Below are 21908 nucleotides of genomic sequence, written 5' to 3' on the forward strand. Positions count from 1 at the left end.
AGATGAAATTTTATTCTATTGAATGTTAATTAAAACGTAGACAAACAACTTGATGTTGTTTGCCTGTCTTGCCTCGGTAATTAAAGAATTATTTTAACGCGTGAAGTACTGGATGAGTTTGAGCCACGTTACGATCCGAAGGCTTGTGGACAGTGGTGAAAGTGCAGATTAGGAACGTTGTATTCAGTTTTCAACTGATTGAGTAAAAAATTATTCAACCAAACAGAAGGCAATTCTAGTAAACGCTTGTAATTTGGCAAGCCGTTTCGGCGAATCTCTCCTGAAATCAAATATGATTCGTCTTTCTTTGTCAGCTCCAAGCCTAACCTGCCTGGCGACGGGGAGATTCTAAACGTAGTCGATTAGACATTCACGTACCTCATGTCTGGCATGGGTCAAGTAACTTGCAGGTTGAAAGCATCGTCTGCGCATCTGGTAATGAAAGATTGGATATTTTCATGAGGCGTGCGCCTCTAATGGATACGAATGATCGTTGGAGTGCCGCCTGAACGAGCAAAAACTCGGTTTTAAATTTTCCTTAGAACGTAAACGTGTCATTATTGCTTTTAAATTACTGTAAACTTAGATAATTATTTAATTGTTCGTGTTGTGGAATAAATACAAGATTCAGCATGATTTTTTCCTGGTACTTAGAATATATAACATTATTATGACTGCAGGTTGCTGTCGTCATGCAATTTAAATCAAGCAAAAAGCGGCATGTCAGAACGAGCCGCGCGGACGCATGCATGTCTTGTATACACGCACTTAAGTTGCGGCATCGACGATTGACTGGCAATGTTTGTTGCGGCTTACGTTGCTTGTCGTGTAATCCTGCAGTCAAGACTCATTGCCAACGACGCTTATCGCTTCATAATTTACACTGGAGCCCAAAGAAGACGCTCTGACCTTCCGACTTGCGGCTTTTCCCGATCGTAAACAAGGTGTGTGCGATTGCACTCGCTATAAACTTTCGAGCCGACTGCATCGGCTGCGTAAATATTCAGTTATGAACTTACAGCAAAAGCTTTCCATGCGCAGTGATGCAAACAATTTTTTACACCAATGCTCGGGTTTCGGTCAAAAATTACGTTAAATGTCAATGAGGCGCGTAATTTCCAAAGCTAACTCATAACTTGGAGCGTTAGAAATGTTACTTTTCATTATTTTATAAGTCGGTTTATAATGGTCCAGCACACAATAAAATATAACAAAGGCTCTAATTTTAATTCTGTACAAGCGGATGTAATTGAGACTATTAACCTTCAGTAAATCGTATTCATGTTTTTTAATGTCTTGATTGCAAGTTATGAGAGAATACAAGCTTAATTCGTTAGGTCACCCTTAAGATCACGGCCAATAAGTTTACAATTTTTTATTCCAATTGAGAAAAAACTGAGCTGGGAAAATGTGTCCATGCATTCTTTTTTTATTAAAGGCATGTATTCTTTGAACTGAAACTAAAAAAGTTAGATATGCGATCATCTTCCGCAATTTTACTTGGCTCCAAATTTTATTAAATTATTGCAGGCTTTTGTCCAGTTGAGTTCGTGACAGAACGGATCTTCTTTGTCGATTGCAGGATTTGCAGCGCTCACACAAATGATTGTGAATGAGCAGGTTTGTCTCCAACTCACTTCAACTTACACATCAACTTTGCTGATATGTTTGTGAGGCATTCATGTACCCTTTCTATAGCCCAAGTTTTCCCCTGTAAAGCTTTCACAATGAGAGCAATTCAGAAGCTATTCTTTACGAGTCAACGTTCCTTAAAATCCCTTTCTTGTGAGCCCATATTTACGACTGATGCCTTTCGCATGATAACCTGTTTTTTTCAAGCGTTATTGAATGCAACCTTTTGACTCTCAGATCCTGACTTCGTCTCGTGTATTAGCGGCCACGCCATGTGGCCGGTGGAACTGCATTCTTTTACTTCTTATGCTGCGCCGCAAGTGTCAAACAGAAGCGGTCGTCTAGCTGTTGACTGCTGCGATATGGGAGAAGAAATGTTAAAGTTGCCGATGAATTTATGTTCTAAAATGGCCTGGGTCTCGTGTTTACCAGTAGAACACGGCTCTTTAGAGGCCATAATTCAGAGAGATAACATCGATCGCGATGGTGCGCTCCGCAAGAAGTAGATGGTGTATCTTTGTACTTAAAGTCCACACAACATGGATTCATTAAGTAGGAGTTGTGTTCAGATGTCCGGTATTATGAATGGAACAGCATCACGCATGATTATGCTGGCTTCTAGTTTCTCTTCTGTTCAATTTGCATGTATTATTTTATTTTACATGTGGTTCATTAATGTACCTACATTGGTGCCGTTCGTTGAATAAGTTAACCTGACAGGTTATTATGCGAGTTCCACTGAATTTAGTACATGTGCAATTTCTTCTTATAGAAGATACACGGTCTTCGTCAGGGTCACATTTTGAACAATTCAGTTACTAATTTTTTTACGAGTGCAGAATAACACATTGCTGAAGTTTTTGCATATAGTTTCTAAGGTGACATATACGTTCACCCGGTTTTAGCGCAGCCAGAAATTAAAGGCGATTTTTTATCCAGCTGGACAACTAAGCTTCATAAGTAAACCAAAAGCCCAATCATGAGCTATTTCTCTTATCCTTTGATGAAAATTTATTACTGTCAATTATATAAGCTCCTGAATTTGAACATTAAAACTATCTCCACGATATGTCTCAAGGCATTATAAGGATCAGAATTAGTTCCGTTTGAAATTAGTGTAGTTAGATAATTCACATAAGTTCATATTCTCTTGGACAGACTTGCGTCGGCACTTCTTCGAGCCGCCGTACTCGCGGTCCGTACCGCTGGAGAGCCAAGTGGAGATGCGCTGCCTGCCGCCGGAGGGACAACCTCCGCCGTCCACCCTCTGGCTCAAGAATGACAAGCCCATCGACTTCAACCTCGAGTCCAACTACAGGCAAGTGTTGAGTCAATGACAAGCCCATCGACTTCAACCTCGAGTCCAACTACAGGCAAGTGTTGAGTCAATGGCAGGACCATCGACTTCAACCTCGAGTCCAACTACAGGCAAGTGTTACCTCGAGTCCAACTACAGGCAAGTATTGAGTCAATGGCAGGACCATCGACTTCAACCTCGAGTCCAACTACAGGCAAGTGTTGAGTCAATGACAAGACTACTGACTTCAACCTCGAGTCCAACTACAGACAAGTGTTGACTCAATCACAAGACTACAGGCTTCAACCTTGAGTCTAACTACAGACAAGTGATGAGTCAATGACAAGCCATCGAATTCAAAGTTTTAAGCAGCCGTACAACTCTAACAACCGGTCAGTCAGAACCGAAGATAATTAAAAGAAAACGACCAAGTGCGCTAAATTTCGCTGCATTACTGTTAATTAGCAGCCCATGTGGCTCGTTAAGAGAACATTTTGCGCAAGACTAGCAAATGTGGTTGAGCGGTTTTGCAGGGCTTTTGTGTTCATCGCAGCTGAGGCCGTTAGTGTGGCTGCTGAGGCTTGAAAATGTCCTGTGGTTGAGACCACAAAATAACTGCAACGAAAATCTCTCCTCTATTCTCCTTTTTATTTTTTAATACATTCGATTCTAATTCTTTAACTACTTGCATTTTCAACTTCGTTTTCTTTATCAAAAGAATGGAACGCGGACAGAAGGTTTTAATGGAGTTGAAAACAAATTGAATGCAAATTTGAAATGAAAATGATAGGAAAAAGAAAGAGTTTGCTTCTCTTGTGCCTGAAACGCTTTTATGTTTTAGATTTTCAAAATTAAAAGAAGCATGTACAAACATTCGATATTTTTGTTATTGGGGCTTCTTAAGTCTTCTGTAACTGTTAGAATCGAGAAAATTAATTATTAGCATTAAAGTTAATTTGTGTAAATTGCTAAATAAGCTCGAAAAGCATAATTGAATTCAAATGAATGATGATGATTCCTGAAAGTTACGGGTTTATCAAACATTCAATCAATTGATCAAATTCATTTATTCAGTCATTGGTGTAGTGACTATATTTTTAAATTCTAATTCACATGTATTAAATTTAAAACCCTCAATTTTTCTTCTATCTCTCTGAAAATTAGAACTATTTTCATTTATTAAGCTAATTTTAACCGGATTATTTGTTTCCCCTCGCAGGGTGTCGTCTGAGGGCTCCCTGCTGCTGCTCTCGGCAGGCCTCGCCGACACCGCCAACTTCTCCTGTGTCGCTGAGAACGTCGCCGCCAAGCGCGTGTCGCCTCCAGCCGCACTCAAGGTCTATGGTGAGTGTGTCTGGAACATGTAACTGGGCTGGAGTGTGTCTGGTACACGTATTTGGGCCGGAGTGTGTCTGGTACATGTATCTGGGCCGGAGTGTATCTGGTGCGCGAATCTGGGCCGGAGTGTGTCTGGCACACGTATTTGGGCCGGAGTGTATCTGGAACACGTAGCTGGCTGGAGTGTATCGTATTATCAAAATAGTTCCGAGTTTGTATCTATGTCATTCGCTAACGGCCACCGGATTAAAAATACGCAGTATGCCTGGTGCATGTACGTGGTGGGTCGGAGATAAGTAGTATGATGAAAGCAAATATGAATTAGTAATAATAATAATAATGTATTAGTATATAATGAGGTTTACCTGGTCTAAATTATTTCTGCAGTAGGGTGATGGAATCTGAAATGCTATTTGCTGATGATTTTAAAATTATATTATCTAAGTATGATTTGTTTGGTATTTAAAACGTTATTTCGGAGTTAGAACAAATATAATATTGAAATGACAGGATTTAAAATGAATAAACATTTAAAGATAATACGTACGGATAAAAAAGGATAAGTTACAGTTAGTGATAAATTTGCAATAATTTCGTCTTTGAAAAATACCATAAAATTGAAACAAATAAATTTGGTGTAGATAGGCTACAATCCCGCTACCTGAATGTAGAAATTTTGATAGAATTTATAGCAAATAGCGCGTGTAGTGCAATTATCGTGGTAAACCAACAAAAAAATCATATTACATTTAACAGCGGATATAATTTGATATAATTTAGGGGGTGAAAGTTGGATTAGCTGGAGGCTAGATGTACTTTTTGTAGAGATGACGTAAAAAAGTACACTAACGGTATAAACAAATAAAAATATATTGTAAAAAATTATTTCAATTTTTCTTAGAATTTATTATTCTTATATATGTATTAGCTACGCTGAAATATAAAATTATTAATCTTGAATATGGTTATTGTAATTGCCGGTGCAGTGGACGGGTCGTGGTCGTCGTGGTCTGCGTGGTCTGAGTGCAGTGCAGACTGTGGTCTGGGGTCCCAGAAGCGCACTAGGACTTGCACGGCCCCACCACCAGGACACGGCGGGGCCTCCTGTCAGGGCAGCGCCTTCGAGAGGTCTGACTGCACCTCTACAAACTGCCCGCGTATGTCATCATGTTGAACATAATGATGATAATGTTAGTCGAACTATAATGATAGTGTGCGTATGTCATCATGTTGAACATAATGATGATAATGTTAGTCGAACTATAATGATAGTGTGCGTATGTCATCATGTTGAACATAATGATGATAATGTTAGTCGAACTATAATGATAGTGTGCGTATGTCATCATGTTGAACATAATGATGATAATGTTAGTCGAACTATAATGATAGTGTGCGTATGTGATAATGTTGATCATATTGATCAAAATAATATTGTAACATAATGATAGTGTAAATATAATGATAGTGTAGCATGATGATAGTGTAACATAATGATAGTGTAACCATAATGATAGTGTAACATAATGATAGTGTAACATAATGATAGTGTAAACCTAATAATAGTGTAGCAATAACGATATAGTGTAACCATAATAAAAGTGTAACCATAATGATAGTGTAACCATAACGATATAGTGTAACCATAATAATACTATAACCGTAATGATAGTGTAACACTTAGCCTTTTTATTACATTCCTTAGTGTGACCTTTAGATTGAATTCCTTAATCTAGTGTACACTCCTTAATCTGAAGTACATTCCTTAATCTCGATTATATTCCTCAACATAGAAATTTTTTATTTGGTAAAATGTATTACGAAAAACGTATTCTTTCGATCGCTTTGACTGCACGCCTTCGCATTTGGTGAGGTGGGCGATGTTCGGTTGGCCACACAGGGACAGCTCGGTTTATTCGTCAAGCTTTAATTCGCTAATTATTTTCCAAGAGTTTATTAAGAACTACATAGTCTGTGCTGTGACTCCTGAGCGTTGCTGCATCTCTCATTCCCGAGAACAATGCCTCACTTTTTAACTGCGACAACCATTGTTAAAAATTGCTGTGAGTATAACGGTGATGATGCAGCCAACATGGCTGCAAGTCTCGACGATTTTAGACACGCTTGAGGATCGCAGACATGCGTGGATAAATGCGTCGGAATCTGTGCTTTGAATTAGAGTGAAAATGCTGGTAACATTTTCTGATGCACTGCTCCGGGAAACTATATGTCAACTGATATGCACGTACAAGTGTTTGATATCATTCCATGTTATATAAAATTATTTGTTAAAAGGCCCTGTAACACATCGTAAAAATAAGTTTTAAGATTATTAATCAAAATTGATACGATATTAATTTAATTAATATATATTAATTAGGACTGACACAGAATAGTGAATTTCGCTTGATTTACTTCGGTGTCACCATGAAAGTTTTCCCATCTAGAAATGTTGCTTCTTTTGTTTAAAATATCCGTAACAATGAAAACGACTCAGATTTATTTGCGCGATATCGGTAATATCTTGCGGACGTTCGTGATTCCCGCGAAAGTCACCCCGTCATCCGCGTCGCCTCGTCAGGAAGTAGTCAACTTTGACCTGCATTGTGAACGTGACTGTACTGCAGTGCCTGGCTCATGGAGAAACGAACGACACTTTGTCCAAATATCAATGCACTTTTTGCCACCGTGTGGGTCATCTTGATTTAGTTTGCTCCGGTAAAAGGGAGTATCAGTGCTACGTACTACCTCCGCTACCTGATTGTGCTTTGGGTAGGAAATGTGCGTCAGCATTTGAACAATACGTACCATTGATTTTTCTAAGTGTGAGTGCTCTGTGGTACCTGAAATGTCATGACCTCTTCAAGTTTTATGGGCTACGGCAGTCAAGTTCAACCTCCGCTCCCCTCCAAAATTCTCACTTTTCATACTCCCCTTCATTCTTTGCTGCCCCCAAATTCCACTCCCAAAAAGGAATCACTAGTTCACTTCAATTGGACGAGAAAAAATGCAAAAAAACTATGTAACTCTACTGTGGTATAAAAATACGCGAAGACAAATTGTGTTTTCTAATTTGGCGGACTTCGTTTTTTCTTTGAAAGTAATGAATTTGTAGACGCTGGCGAGGGACCTTTACTTTTACTTATTGTCTAACATCATGGTTATATGGTTATACTCATGGTCCTTGTCTAATCATCATGGTCTTCGTCTATAATCAGCATGGTTATATGATTATACCGATGGTTACAGTTTAGCCATTACTAAAACGAAAACAAATAATTTAAAAACATGAACAGTGTCCGCAAAATAATATTCTCGTTGTTAAGGGGCTAAAATAATTTTGCCTTGATTATAAGATAGAAATATTTTGGCCTTAACATAACCTTACACACAATAATAAAGAAAATATTTTATGTAATCTACATAGCTGTGGACGGCGCGTGGTCCGCGTGGGGCGAGTGGTCCACATGTGGTCCCGACTGCACCCAGCGCAGCTCCCGCGCGTGTGACGCCCCCGCCCCCCTCTTTGGGGGACGCGTGTGCGTGGGGGACGACACGGTCACGCGCAACTGCACTGGCGGCATGTGCATGAGTGAGTAAAACACCTTTATTTCAAATTCATCTGATGTATATTTTTTGTATGAAGTTAACATGCTTGAGTGCGTCCTTCTATAAATTGTCTGAAATAAAGTTCGGGTGTTAAATTCCACGAAGTTCATTTCTTCCCTCAAAACATATTTTTTTGTTAATTAAGGTTCCTTTCACTGACATATGCAAGCGAAGATAGGAATCTCAATTATCATAAATTATCCTTATAAAATGACTGTTAAAATGTGGTTACTTTTATATAAGCTAATCTGTAATTATTTTTTTCAAGGCACTAATAGAATCTACGACAGCGAATCAACTCAAGAAGGTGAGAATCTATTTTTTTCCTAATTTTGCAGTATTTTGAGTTGAAAATTTTAGGATATTTATTTTCTATTATTTTCAGCCAAAATTTTCATAATTTGTTTTTTTTTGTGTCTTTGTTTTCCTCAATAAAACGCGAGATTTTAGCTGTTTCAACTACTAACTGAATTCGATTATTCTTTCTCGCAGTATCCTGATTTTATCCAGATTTGAGATGATGTATGACTTTATCACTGTTATTTCAACTGCATATAACAAAAAATCGCGATATTTAGAATCTGGTCTTAAATTCTTTCAAATTTCTTGATACTTGATTGCATGAATTTAAATTAGTATCTTTCTTATTATTTTCAATAACATGCTTGGTATGTGTCACCATGACAGCTCGGGAGAAGGCTCTGCAGCAGGACATCACTCTGATCGTGGTGCTGGCAGTGCTAGTGCCGCTGGTGCTGGTCCTTACCTTCTTCCTCTTCAGGAAGTTTGCTTCCAAGTCCCGGCCAAACGGCGTACTTTACGAGGTGGCTTCCACAGGTACATTCTATTATATTATTTTATATATTAATTTTTATTAGGTACGCTACCTCTGCTTTTTCCGGCGATAAAGCTTCAGCAAAAGCATTGGTTATTTGCATAAGTTCCAATTTCACAAATACGCGATGAAAGGATATTAAAAGTTGATTTTCTGAAAGTAAAATAAAACAACTGATCACATTTACACCAAAAATTGGACAAATTATTCCGTAAAACATAATGTTGACCTACGATATAAAATAATAAGAAGCGGAAGCCCAATTTATTCTGAAATTTTGTTTGTTATCACTCGTACAGAATACTCGTTACCGTTTTATACGGATACAAATTCGAAGAATACCGTGAAAGTTCTTCCTCCTGAGTTGATGGTTAACGGCAACCAGTCTAGCAGTACGACGTCGTCGGGGGGACTCGTGATAGACAACGCTTATTCTTCTCCAGCGTCAGTCGCCAGCAACGAACAGAATAAGTCTGTACTTAGATATGAAGTTCACTACACAGCTCCGGGAGAAACTCCACCAACTGGGACCAAAACTCCGCCGTCTGAACATTTTTATGATGTACCACTAATACGATCATGTCTTGAGTCACCCTCACCTTCTGAAGGTTTTCATTTACTACCAACACAAAAGTCATTAGGGGGTTCGTCGACCAGGTTTAGTAACAGCAGAAAAGGCGAATCGTCTCCTGGGTCTTCTTTAGAAAAACCGCGAAGCTCATCGCCCAACTCCTACATCAGCGAAGCCACTTCTGGTAAGCCATGTAGCCAAGCTGAAATATTTGAACCGATCTATTGAAACTTGGCTGCATTTTTAAGAAAGTTACTGGTGACAATTTAAAATAATAGAATATGCATGAAACCATCATCGTAACAATTAAATTTATAATCATAATTTTAGTGGCTTTTTTCACTACAGATTACTCTCATCCGAGTGTGGCTGCATTTTACAGAAAGTTATTAGTGTCAATTTTAAATAATAGAATGTACCTTAAAGCACAATCGCAGCAATTCAATTTATAATTATAGTTTCAATGGCGTTTTTCACTCAAGGTTACTCTCATCCGAGTGTGAACTCGGGATCTGACGGCGCATTCCCAGCAATGTTACACTCTGAAACGCACCTCCACGTTCCCCACGGGGAGGGGACTGTGTGGGAGGAATTTGGCTCCTCAGGGGGACGACTCATTGTGCCGGAGTATGGAGTTTCACTCACTGTACCGCAAGGGTCAATCCCCCACGACAAGAAGTGTAAATTATATCTTTCAGTGCTTCCATATGCGCACTGTCTTCCTATGCAAACGGAGAGACAGGTAGGTAGTATTTTAGCTGAAATTAGTTATAAGTTTAGTTTCAAATTTCTTAAATATATTTGGTGTGATACCCTTAAAAAAATTTGTTATCTCTGCATCTAGACAGAAAAGTGGTTATTGACGACTAATTGTTCCATCATGAACCATGATTATTCATTTTCGATCGTGTTTTTTTCCATCTTTGTTCCATTATGATTCGACCACTTGATCTCACATGGTGCCATTTTTTCATGATTTTCTACAGACTTTATTAAGCCCGTTAATCTGGTGTGGCCCACCCGGCACGAAGCTGCTGAAGCCAGCAGTGCTAGCATTCGAACACAGCGCCTCCCTGCAGCACGCAGCTTGGAAGCTTCACGTATTTGCCGTCAAAAATACAGCAATTGGAAGCCAAGAGCAAGACTGGCAAAAAATTATAACGCTGGGGGAGGAGCGACTTGACACCCCAGTTTACACCCAGCTCGACGGGAACCAGGTATGGGGTTGAATGCTTTGGTCCCTCGATCGGCATCTTCGGTGATTCCTGCTTCCATTCCTGTTTCTAATTCACAAATTCCATTCCATTCCCGCTTCTAACACACAAATGAAACATAGAAAAATGTCATTAATTGAAAATTGCCTGTGATTTCGTGTTCATATTCTAGGCTTATGTTTGTCTAGGATACTCTTGCCGTGCGACTTACAGCTCTGTACCAAAGTTTGTTATATAATTATAAGATACAACATGTTTAAAAGTTCATGTTTTCGCGCCAAAAAACCTTTAAATGTGTTTTGTTTAATAATTGCGTGGCAGGCGTTCCTGATGAGCGACTGCCTGCAGCCGTACGCAGTAGTGGGTGAGAGCGCCGCGTCCAGCTCGGCCGTGAAGCTGGTGAGGGTGGTAGCGTCAGCACCACCTCCTGCCGCAGACGGGCAGCTCACCATCACGCTGCACGTCATACAGAACACCACCGCGCATCTCAAGTGTGAGTGTCTATAGTGTGCTTGTATGTTTATTTGATTATTTTCCTGCGACACAAAAGTGTGTATTTGTGGTGTAATGCTGGAAACCCGAACAGAAATATTTTTCAGCCAAATTCCACTGAAATTATGAATTATTTGAATCGGAATTTGTAATGAGTGGATATGATGGCTTCACTTCACTCAGATTATCTCATATGATTCTATAAGAGTGACGGTGCAAAGTCTTCATCTACTTTCAATACAAACATAACTAGAATATTTTCAGCGTTTTCTAAAATCCACAGGCTGTTAGTCAACAAAATATTTATGAATGCACGAAAATATTTTAGTTGATAAAGAGTGACATCATCGCGTCACCTTGTGTAGAAATTCTCGGTCATTATGACGCCTATTGAGTATTTTTGGTGTTACGAGCAATTCTATTACGTATTAATTCTATTCAATCTATTTTTGAAGTTACGAGCAATTCTATCGGCTGGTTGCGAAATAATTGGCATATCAATAAGTTTAGCAGAGAAGAAACAAGGAAACGTGAAACGATGGAGTTAGAAATGCTCTTTTACACTCATGATTAAATTTTTTACGGCCTTCGATTTCTGCAACTGCAGTAATTTGCCGGTAAAACAGATTTTCCTTAAGCCCGTCTCGTAGCTGGTGTATTTTGTCTGATTAACGACACACTAAAAGTAACACATTCCTCAATTCAAAACTGATTTTCGAAAGCGCAATTTCGAATGAATCGTAGTCGGTCTCTTACTGTCCAAGTTTATATAATTTAAGTTTGTTGTTCGGGTTGATGCTTTAAATTTATGCAGTTTTTCCCGAAACATCCCGGCACAAAAATACATGGACCTTGCGTATCATATAAATCATGAATCATAGTAAAGCTTCTAAAAATTAAAATTTCTCCAAATAGTTGTGTATCAAATTTTATAAAATCTTCCAAAAAGGGACTCGTGAGCATTTAATCAGGACTCACTAACCTTTGTGATATATAAAAAAATATAATAATAATATAGTATGCATATAATAAATATAGTATACAATAATATATTATATAATAAATAAATATAATATAAAAATCTAAACCGAAGCCCACATGCTCTCTCCAGACCTCACTCAGCAAGAGCGTAAACGTGGTGCGTGTCTGCTCGACAAGCCCAGGACGCTGAACTTGTTGGACTGCGGCTCCAACTTGGTTTTCTCCCTCGATGAGGTCGCCACGGGGTGGAAAATGACCCCTCGGCATCACCACCAGGTCTGTTATCCCATCGTTTTATTTAATGAGAGCACTGTTCGAAAAAAAAATAGGTGAAATATGCTGGTTGTCCCGCGAAATTCAACCGAGTTTCGTATGTTAACTGGCGACAAGGTTTCAATTCACGGGGCCGCTTGCCACTCAAACGCCGGTGCAAAAATTTTTTCGCCGTTTTTTTTTCGAACATTTTAACCTTCTCGTTTCTGTACTACAGTATAGAGTTGGAAGGAGTCGGGAATTGACGCAGGGTATAGGTATATAAAATCTTTTTATACATCTATTTAAATCATTATTATGCAGCAACCGATCACGTCTGTATTGGATAGAGAAGGTTATCAGAAATGGCGAAACTTGTCAAATTTCACATATTTCCAACAATAGGAAGAAATCTCATTCGAAAGGGTGAAGTGACATGTGAACATTTCCTAAACAATGGACCCCAAAACAACAATGGGATAGAATAGAGAAGTAATAGGATTGACCAACTCACTATAGTTTGAAATCTAAAAGCTCATCAGTAATGGATAAAAATAAGGTTTTCATGCTCCGTTTTTGCATTTACAATCACAGGAAATATCGTTTGAGAGTTTATGGAACTCCCCAAGCGGTGGATCCGCAGATTTCCCCAGCCTTTCGTTCCGTCTTGAGCGAAGCGACTCGCAGATGCTGCTGGAGGGACGCTGCCCCCCGCTGTCGTGTCGCCTGGTCGTGCAGCAGAAAGGCTGCACGGCTGACAGACAAGTTATTAGGATCAACACTGACTTCCCTTACGCCCCTGTCACCGACTCTCCCGCCCACGTGGGGCTCAGATCTGCGTCAGGTGAGACTAATTTATTAGGTTTTGTTTCTTTTAAACAAATAATAACTTAAATTATGATAAAAAATATGATATGATAAAAAATTATGATAAAAAATTAAAATTATAATAAATTAATAACTAATAATATATCCCTGATGCTAGAAAAAATGTGAATATAAACTCAACTAATAATATATTAAATTAATAATAACTTCTACAATAATTTATTCCAATGAGAGACAGGTCAGATATTGTTGGCTGACATCCATCCCATGTTCGAATCACTCGATCATTCATTGATAGTTTTATAAAATAGTGAATCTGAATAAAAATTTATTTATTTAAATTATTTTCATGCAAAGTGTTTTCTCAATCAGATTAACGCCAAACATATATCCAAAAGCTGCATTTAAATTCAAACGCATGTATTAAAATTCTGATTTTCGATTTTTAATTAATTATCACATGATCGCTGCTCATTCTCGCCTTTGATGCAACCTAATCCATTCTCCCCTGGCTTCCTCATGGCAGTGTCGGCGACGTTAAGCTCGAACGGTTCAGTTAACGTCGCATCGTCGACGTCGTCGGGGGAGTGCGGGCCCGTACGTCTGCCTGCCCGCGTACGTCGCGAGCTCTGCCGCTGTCTCGACCCTCCTAACGCGCGCGGCAACGACTGGCGCATGCTCGCCGCGCGTCTCAATGTCGACAGGTGTGAATATTATTGTGCATTGTACATGTAAAATACTGTGATGCATGAATATTATTGTGCGTTATACATGTAATATACTGTGATGCATATAATATATTATTGCATTCAACTAACTAAGTTTTAAATGCTCGCCGTGCGTCTCAATGTCGACAGGTGTGAATATTATTGTGCATTATACATGTAATATAGTATGATGAATATAATATATTATTGCAGCCAACTAACTGCATTATTATATTGGCAATCAACGGTTGAATTCCGGCTCAGATCTGAGGAGTGTAATTCATCGATTTAGTTTTAAATGCTAAAAATTTCAACGCCTAAATATTAATACATTATAATGTGTATATATTGTAAAGTATACTTGCATTATTATGTTGCAATTACCCAGTGAAAATAACTGCTCCTTTATGTAGTAATTAATTGTTGAATTCCGGCTCAGTTCTTAGGAGTACAATTCATGGATATAGATAACAGATGCTAACCTTAATGACGATGAGCGATACCGCACTTGCACTTTCATCTTGCAATAACTAGTGAAATTCAGGACAAGTTTCCTGAAATACAGTGGATTGATTTAGTTGCTGTTTGTTCTCTGAAGTTCAATTAGTTACAAAATGTGTGTTTGTAAAATTTTTTCGATTATACACTGAAATGAAGTAAAAACAACAACTGATTTCAGAATCAATGCTTGTTGTCTGGTATTACTTTTTTTCTGGGTACCAATTTCGTTTTTCTGGGTACGTGCTTTGTTTATTTTGTAGTTCGTTTCAATCCAAAATTATTATTTCAACACTAATTATTAATTTAAACAATAATTATTAGCAGCACAAATGGGAAGACCAAGAAATTTTTATTAAGGGTTTTATTTTAATTTCCAGACAAAGTTCAACTTGAAATTTAGTGCCATCATACATTTTGGATTTTTTGAACTGCGGATGTATTGTGGTGATTGCTAGCGAAGATTGGAGAAAAATTAGTCAAAAATTTTAAAAACTTTGAATATTCAACAATAATGAATAATATATTGGTGAAATAACCGATCAAAAATCATGAATGAATTTTCGGGCGTCATTTAACGGCCGCTTAATCATTAAATTACTTTTGATTCCATCTGTCATTAAGCAGCTATCGCTCCATATATGGCATGCTGAAATAATTTTGCGATAATCGGTAATCAAATGACCTACAAAAGTTCTGTAAGGCCTAACCTCTGTCAGATATTATCTCATTGAAGAGCATCATCGTAAAACATCATCGGCGGTTGCCAATAAATCATCGATTGGCCGTTCGTAATCCACCTATTGAAGTCCGTTTTTTGAAAGTCGAATAGCACGAATACTACAGTGAGCGGCGCTGATCTTGACGTCGACAAGTAAATTGCGGGCGAATTGCTCCACAATTACTTCGCTCGTAATGATATTCATACGCTAGACTTAGCCCTAACCCAGCTCGCGCGCAACATTATTTTGCCTCAGTATTGAGGTCACAAGCTCTCCAATCCTGCCATGCTTAAATCATTGACGAATTATCCTATTCAATTCAATGACATTATTTGACGTTGCATATATTCAAGGTTCGATGTATATAGGGGGATGATATTGCATCGCAGATGGGTGAGTAGGCACATGTTAAAACTTGATGTTGATACGATTAACAAGAATTTAGATAATCGTAGAAATTACGACCGTTGTTTGTGACTAAAGCAGATACGAATCATACATGTTTTATTTCAGATTATCGTTTGTTTTAATTTTTAATATCTGAGTGATTTATTTATAATCGAGGGCTATATGTTAGTAACAGGTTATATATGAGTCCTAACTCAAATTTTTATACACAAATTTCTCCGATGCCGGTCTGAATCGAAATAAAAAATGTGAGTACATACGTGGCAAATGCATCAACGATGATAACGATCCGCTTAAATTATGATACAAATCAGTGTAAAAATATATTAAACTCTTTTATTAGCTGATGACAATTCACTCACCAATTATTTTTTATAAACGATAAACATTAAGTTTCCTTTTTTCTATATTATGGCAATCGTGTTTTTTGGCGAAACTTTTTCGATCCAATTAGATTGCCGTGTCGGGCGACAATGATTGGTACATTTTACTGCGTCCACTATAACTCTTCAAATTGGCAATCACCAGAAATGTCGAGTGAAACTTGGGAATTCAATTTGTTTTTTGGCTCTCAGAGGTAGAAAGATCCGTTGATGGCTTTCAACGTTTTTGTACAACGAACAATGAAATTCTTTTGCCAGTCTTTCTTACAACTTTTCGTGATTAAATATGTGCAAATGCGAATTTTTATAAAATGAATTTTGTAATGCGTCATTTATGAAGAAGAAAGAAGTTCAATTCTCCAGTATGAACTTTAATATTAAAAACTTTATGGCCAATGACAACTGTAAAATGGGAATTTTTATTACATTTAATTTTTTGCGTCATATATGCAAAAAGAAACACGTGCAATTATCTACTATCAAATTTAAAGTTAGTAACTTTTTAACTCCAGCGTATAACAGTAACTTTATGGCCAATGAAAACATTAAAATTGTCGTTACAATAGTTAGTAACTAGGTTCCATTTTCCTTGTCTCAGGTACCTGATTACTTTGCGTATAAGAACAGCCTGCAATTCTCTACATCAACTTTAATGTTAGTAACTATTTGGTCAATGATAACATTTAAATTGTCGTTATAAAAGTTAGTAACCAAGACCCCAATTTTCCTTGTCTCAGGTACCTGAATTACTTTGCGTGCAAGAACAGCCCTACTGAGCACATCCTGGACCTGTGGGAGGCACGGCACCGGCAGGCGTCCGCAGTCAATGATTGGTACATTTTACTGCGTCCACTATAACTCTTCAAATTGGCAATCACCAGAAATGTCGAGTGAAACTTGGGAATTCAATTTGTTTTTTGGCTCTCAGAGGTAGAAAGATCCGTTGATGGCTTTCAACGTTTTTGTACAACGAACAATGAAATTCTTTTGCCAGTCTTTCTTACAACTTTTCGTGATTAAATATGTGCAAATGCGAATTTTTATAAAATGAATTTTGTAATGCGTCATTTATGAAGAAGAAAGAAGTTCAATTCTCCAGTATGAACTTTAATATTAAAAACTTTATGGCCAATGACAACTGTAAAATGGGAATTTTTATTACATTTAATTTTTTGCGTCATATATGCAAAAAGAAACACGTGCAATTATCTACTATCAAATTTAAAGTTAGTAACTTTTTAACTCCAGCGTATAACAGTAACTTTATGGCCAATGAAAACATTAAAATTGTCGTTACAATAGTTAGTAACTAGGTTCCATTTTCCTTGTCTCAGGTACCTGAATTACTTTGCGTGTGAGAACAGCCTGCAATTCTTTATCTATCAACTTTAAAGTTAGTAACTATATGGTCAATGATAACATTAAAATTGTCGTTATAAAAGTTAGTAGCCAAGGTTCCGTTTTCCTTGTCCCAGGTACCTGAATTACTTTGCGTGCAAGAACAGCCCTACTGAGCACATCCTGGACCTGTGGGAGGCACGGCACCGGCAGGCGTCCGCAGTCACGGATCTGTTGAACGTCCTGCGCGTCATGGGCCGTCCTGACGCGGCCCACGTCCTCGAGACGCACACCGGACCCTGGATATGAAAAAGGCCAAAAAGGGCCAACTATTGTTTGGCTCTTAGGAAAGTTTCTAGTCTCGGTCGCAGCAAGAACGATCTGCGTTTGAGCTGCGGCAAATCTAGGATCCAATTGAAAAACCATACGAACGATGACTTGAGTGAGAGTAAATACTACAGCATCAAGAGTGATTTACTGAAAAATTTTATAGATTCTACTGAAACTACTGTGTGATATTATTTACCGATGTAATTAGAATTTGCAATCGATGAAAAATTTAATATATGAACTTTTTTAGAAATTCTGCTTGATTGTTAAAAAAGATGAAAAATGATTACTAATAAAAGTTTTAGGGGTTCATACGCGAAAGACTTGAAAATCACATAGTGTCCCCGAATTCATAATTAGATAGTGACACACTGGATTGTTTTCGAGTGTTATGATCCTGTACCGCAATCGAGCTCCGAAGAATAATGGTAAGATAAAGTGGCATCCAACGAGAGTTTTTTTTGCTTATCCAATAGGTTTGGAAAGATGGAAATAAGAAGTATAGGGAAATCATATAATAAAACATCGGAAGTTTAGTCCTCGTAAAAGATCAAGAAAAATTCGTTCAACATTTACGGAAACCTGCAATCGTGAATTCCGAAGAGTGATTTCATTATAATTCCGTGTCGTGTAAATGTCCATGTTGATCTATGTTAATCCAAATAGTCTATAATCGATCATATTGCCTATGTTAGTGTATATAACAATTGCGGTTTACTTTCATACCATGTATACAAATAGGGTAAATGTTAGATAAATGCGCTTTCCTGAGTGGTAAGTGCTTGAAAAGTAAAGATTTTTCTTTCTAAAATTTCCTTTTAGAATGAACCAATTGATTACTGAGTGCCATAAGGACGACTAGAGTCAAAGGCTGGCTGTTACGTTGGATATTCAAAGGATATAAATCACAAATTGTTTATAAAAATTACGTGCAATGTGGTTTTTAAGCTATGGTTTTTAATATAGCATTCGCGGGACCTAGCTTTATTGCACCAACAGCTCGCTGCAGCGCATCATATAACGTCATGGTTGTTACAGTGTAACTTGCAAACTATACATCACATTGCAGTGTAACTGTAACGCTCGTTAGGTTTCAGTGTTTCTGGAAATGTGCTGCGTATAACAGAGACGCTTACTACCAGCGTATAACGGAAATTCTTCCTATACCAGCGTATAACAGAAGTGCTTCCTACCAGCGTATAACAGAGACGCTTCCAGCCAGCGTATAACAGAGACGCTTCATACCAGCTTATGACAGAGGCGCTTCCTACCAGCGTATAACAGAGACGCTTCATACCAGCGTATAACAGAGACGCTTCATACCAGCGTATAGCAGAGGCGCTTCATACCAGCGTATAACGAAAATGTTTCCAATACCAGCGTATAACAGAGACGCTTCCTACCAGCGTATAACAGAGACGCTTCCTACCAGCGTATAACAGAGACGCTTCCTACTGCGATCGTAAACTTTGTATTAATAAAACGCACTTAAAGGAAAAAAGTTAATATTGTACTTTTTACCTGTATTTTTTGTATTTATTGCTTATTACTGCATACTAAATTATAGCTTAAATCATAAAATATTTATTAAATTGCATCCTAAATTATTGATTAAATCCTTAGGACGGAAATTTGCAATTTTAGCCTTGAATGTTCCTAAAAATTTCATAAGAATTGCGGTAAAGATACAAGTCTCCGTGTTAAACTATTTAATGTTTGCTTGAACGGATAACACTTTATAAAGATAGGTTGTTGAAAATATTGTTAATTATTGTTAAAAGTAAATATTAATGGGAGTGGTAGTTTTTTAATGCTTGTAAAACTTGAGTGTTTGGAGTAAGTGAGAAATTATACTGTTGGTGTGAAGCGTATGAACGGCGTTCAGTGTACCGATGCTGAAATACAAATGTTTTATACTATTGTGTTTAATTCAACATGTTAGCACTGCTGGAAATTGTTGAAAACCTAGAAGTAATATGAACGTAATCAAATTGTACGTTTGTAGCAAAGAAATTCTTATCGAATCGGAATTTACTACAGAATAAGAGGTTAAAATGTCCCTGATTATCGATACAGAAACGAAAATCGAAATTCGAAGGTAAAAGCCTGCACAGTAGCCGCTACATTGGAGCTCTAGAAATGTTCTTTGTTTTGTTCATTAAAACAAAGTTCATTGGGCATCGGCCACAACATTTAATGAAATTCATTTTGCATCGGCCACAGCTAATGCTTGGGCATCTCCTCGCACGCTAATGTTATTGTCTTTACACATTTTTCTGCAAGCAAGAAATTCACGTACTTCTGTCCAGATTGAATTGACGTAGCCATTCACCCACACAGGCTTTTCCGAATAAAATATTGTAAAAATATAATGGATATAAAAAATGAGAAAATATTAGACCTGCTGTAAATTAAAATTGTCGAATATTTACGTGAATGGACCATTTCTAGAGCACGATAGCGAAACTATACATTAGTATTTAAAGCGACCCTGCAGTATAGGCGTACGGACCAGACATGTTCAAATAACAGCAAAAGCGCATAGAAGCTAGTGAAATAATTTCGACAAAAAGGTCCAAAGGAAGAAAACATGTGATAAGCAATTAAAAAAATCGAATAATTGCAATAGAATTTCCAAGACATTCAACGCCTAGCTATGTGGCAAAATCTTATCATACAAAATTAGATCAGTAGGGCAACATGAGGCAGCGCCCCCCCCCTCCTTTTTTAAACTACATTTTTGATGAAGTTTAAATTGATACGAGGTGGTTCTTTGTTTTGTTTAAAAGTACGAGTAATGAGGAATGTATGATGTGAATTAGACGCCTATCGAGTTTTTCAAATTTTAATTAAATACTATTTCGTAAAAAGTGTCAAAATGGGCCCATTGCCCCACCCCTGGGGCAATGGGCCCATGGGCTTGGGGCAAGGCGCCCACCCTCGGTCCCTTTACCACAAAATAAGAGGTTAAAATGTCCCTGATTATCGATACAGAAACGAAAATCGAAATTCGAAGGTAAAAGCTTGCACAGTAGCCGCTACATTGGAGCTCTATATAGAAATGCTCTTTATTTTGTTCATTTAATGAAGTTCATTTTGCATCGGCCACAGCTAATGCTTGGGCATCTCCTCGCACGCTAATGTTATTGTCTTTACACATTTTTCTGCAAGCAAGAAATTCACGTACTTCTGTCCAGATTGAATTGACGTAGCCATTCATGCATGTAGCCCTTCCCAAATAAAAATTGTAAAAATATAATGGATATAAGAAATGAAAAAATATAACACCTGCTGTGAATTAAGATAATAGAATATTTACATGAATGGACCATTTATATAGCACGATAACGATTTTTACATTAGTAAATGAAGCGACCAGAATATATACGTACAGACAAGACATGTTCAAATAACCGCAAACGCATATAAGCCAGTGAAATAATTCAGACAGAAAGGGTACAAAAGAAGGAAACATGTGATAAGCAACCATAACCGTAATTCGAATAGTTACGATAGAATTTCAAAGATACTTTCAACGCTTATGTGACAAAAGCTTTTCAGTGAAATGAGTGAATAATTTTATGGCGTGCTCAGCAAAGAAGAACTCCAGAGTAAATGGCATATGCAATATGAAGTGACATGAATAAATAAATAAAAGTAAAAAAGTTGCGCGAAAAGAAGTGTGAGCATAATTTCTGAAATTATTAAGATGTAGTATGCGCCATCATGTGGCATACGCAATCGTGTGGCATGTAGTGGCACGCGCGATTGATAATCCGGTGCCACAAAAACGGCGAGCATTATTAATTTACTCTCTGCCGGGAGCACAGCCGTGCACCACCAATTTTGTGCACCAATAAGCCTTGAATCGAACGCCTTGGATCTCTCCGGACATCCACCAATCAGTCGTGAACCACTCTGCTTTGTCCTCTTCCGGCCTTGCATAAAACCTGACGTGCACCACAATGCCGCGAATCGAATGTGATTTCCGGGCATCGTTAAATTACGTAATTCCACGTTCACCGCATCTGAGGTTAAGTTTCAGATAGCATAGTTATGTTCCAAAATTTATCGTCCATCGACTAGTGGCCGTTTGACCGAGGGCTGGTTCGACGCACGGCCGAGATATGATTGTCGTGGATTCGGCAGAGAAGTTAATAAGGATGGAGCTTTTGTTAAAGATGTTGCATGCTGTGCCTGAGCCTGAGTTCAACAGCTTTTTTTTACGACGACGTGCTCGCAATTGCAAATTAATGTTCGTATTGGGATGTATATAAACCCCGCCGCCTTATGTTTTCGAATGGGTTATAAGTTATAGAGGTGAGTGGAAAATAAGTTGAATGTTTGCGCTATCTTCCTGCCATGTCCAGAAGTGTTGAAGGCTACGTTCCGGAAGGCAGGAATCATGATGGTCCATTACACTCAGGCAGTGGTGGTCTTCTGCAGCCGACCCTGACTGCCACATAATCAATT

The 21908-nt window shown here is 38.0% G+C and overlaps 1 protein-coding gene across 1 annotated transcript; it reads left to right on the plus strand.

The window, feature by feature from the left end:
* Nucleotides 1-2793: 2793 nt before the first annotated feature.
* LOC108677448 (netrin receptor UNC5C) lies at nt 2794-18187 on the plus strand. Its single transcript, XM_047882034.1, has 15 exons — nt 2794-2950; nt 4149-4273; nt 5254-5424; nt 7695-7859; nt 8145-8183; nt 8564-8713; nt 9011-9466; nt 9765-10024; nt 10269-10499; nt 10818-10989; nt 12100-12245; nt 12816-13065; nt 13576-13753; nt 16505-16580; nt 17319-18187. The coding sequence occupies exons 1-15, from the start codon at nt 2856-2858 to the stop codon at nt 17412-17414; spliced, it is 2610 nt and encodes an 869-aa protein (XP_047737990.1). The 5' UTR covers nt 2794-2855; the 3' UTR covers nt 17415-18187.
* Nucleotides 18188-21908: the final 3721 nt, after the last annotated feature.

This window comes from Hyalella azteca, unplaced genomic scaffold, assembly GCF_000764305.2.
Source record: "Hyalella azteca isolate HAZT.00-mixed unplaced genomic scaffold, Hazt_2.0.2 contig9518, whole genome shotgun sequence".
NCBI classification, from domain to species: Eukaryota; Metazoa; Arthropoda; class Malacostraca; order Amphipoda; family Hyalellidae; genus Hyalella; species Hyalella azteca.

Bases quoted from the DNA above. Each gene is read 5' to 3' on its own strand.
- LOC108677448 (XM_047882034.1), top strand. From the start codon at position 2,856: ATGCGCTGCCTGCCGCCGGAGGGACAACCTCCGCCGTCCACCCTCTGG. The intron at 2,951-4,148 runs GCAAGTGTTGAG...TTCCCCTCGCAG, and splicing joins AACCTCGAGTCCAACTACAG to GGTGTCGTCTGAGGGCTCCC. The intron at 16,581-17,318 runs GCGTCCGCAGTC...CGGCACCGGCAG, and splicing joins GGGAGGCACGGCACCGGCAG to GCGTCCGCAGTCACGGATCT.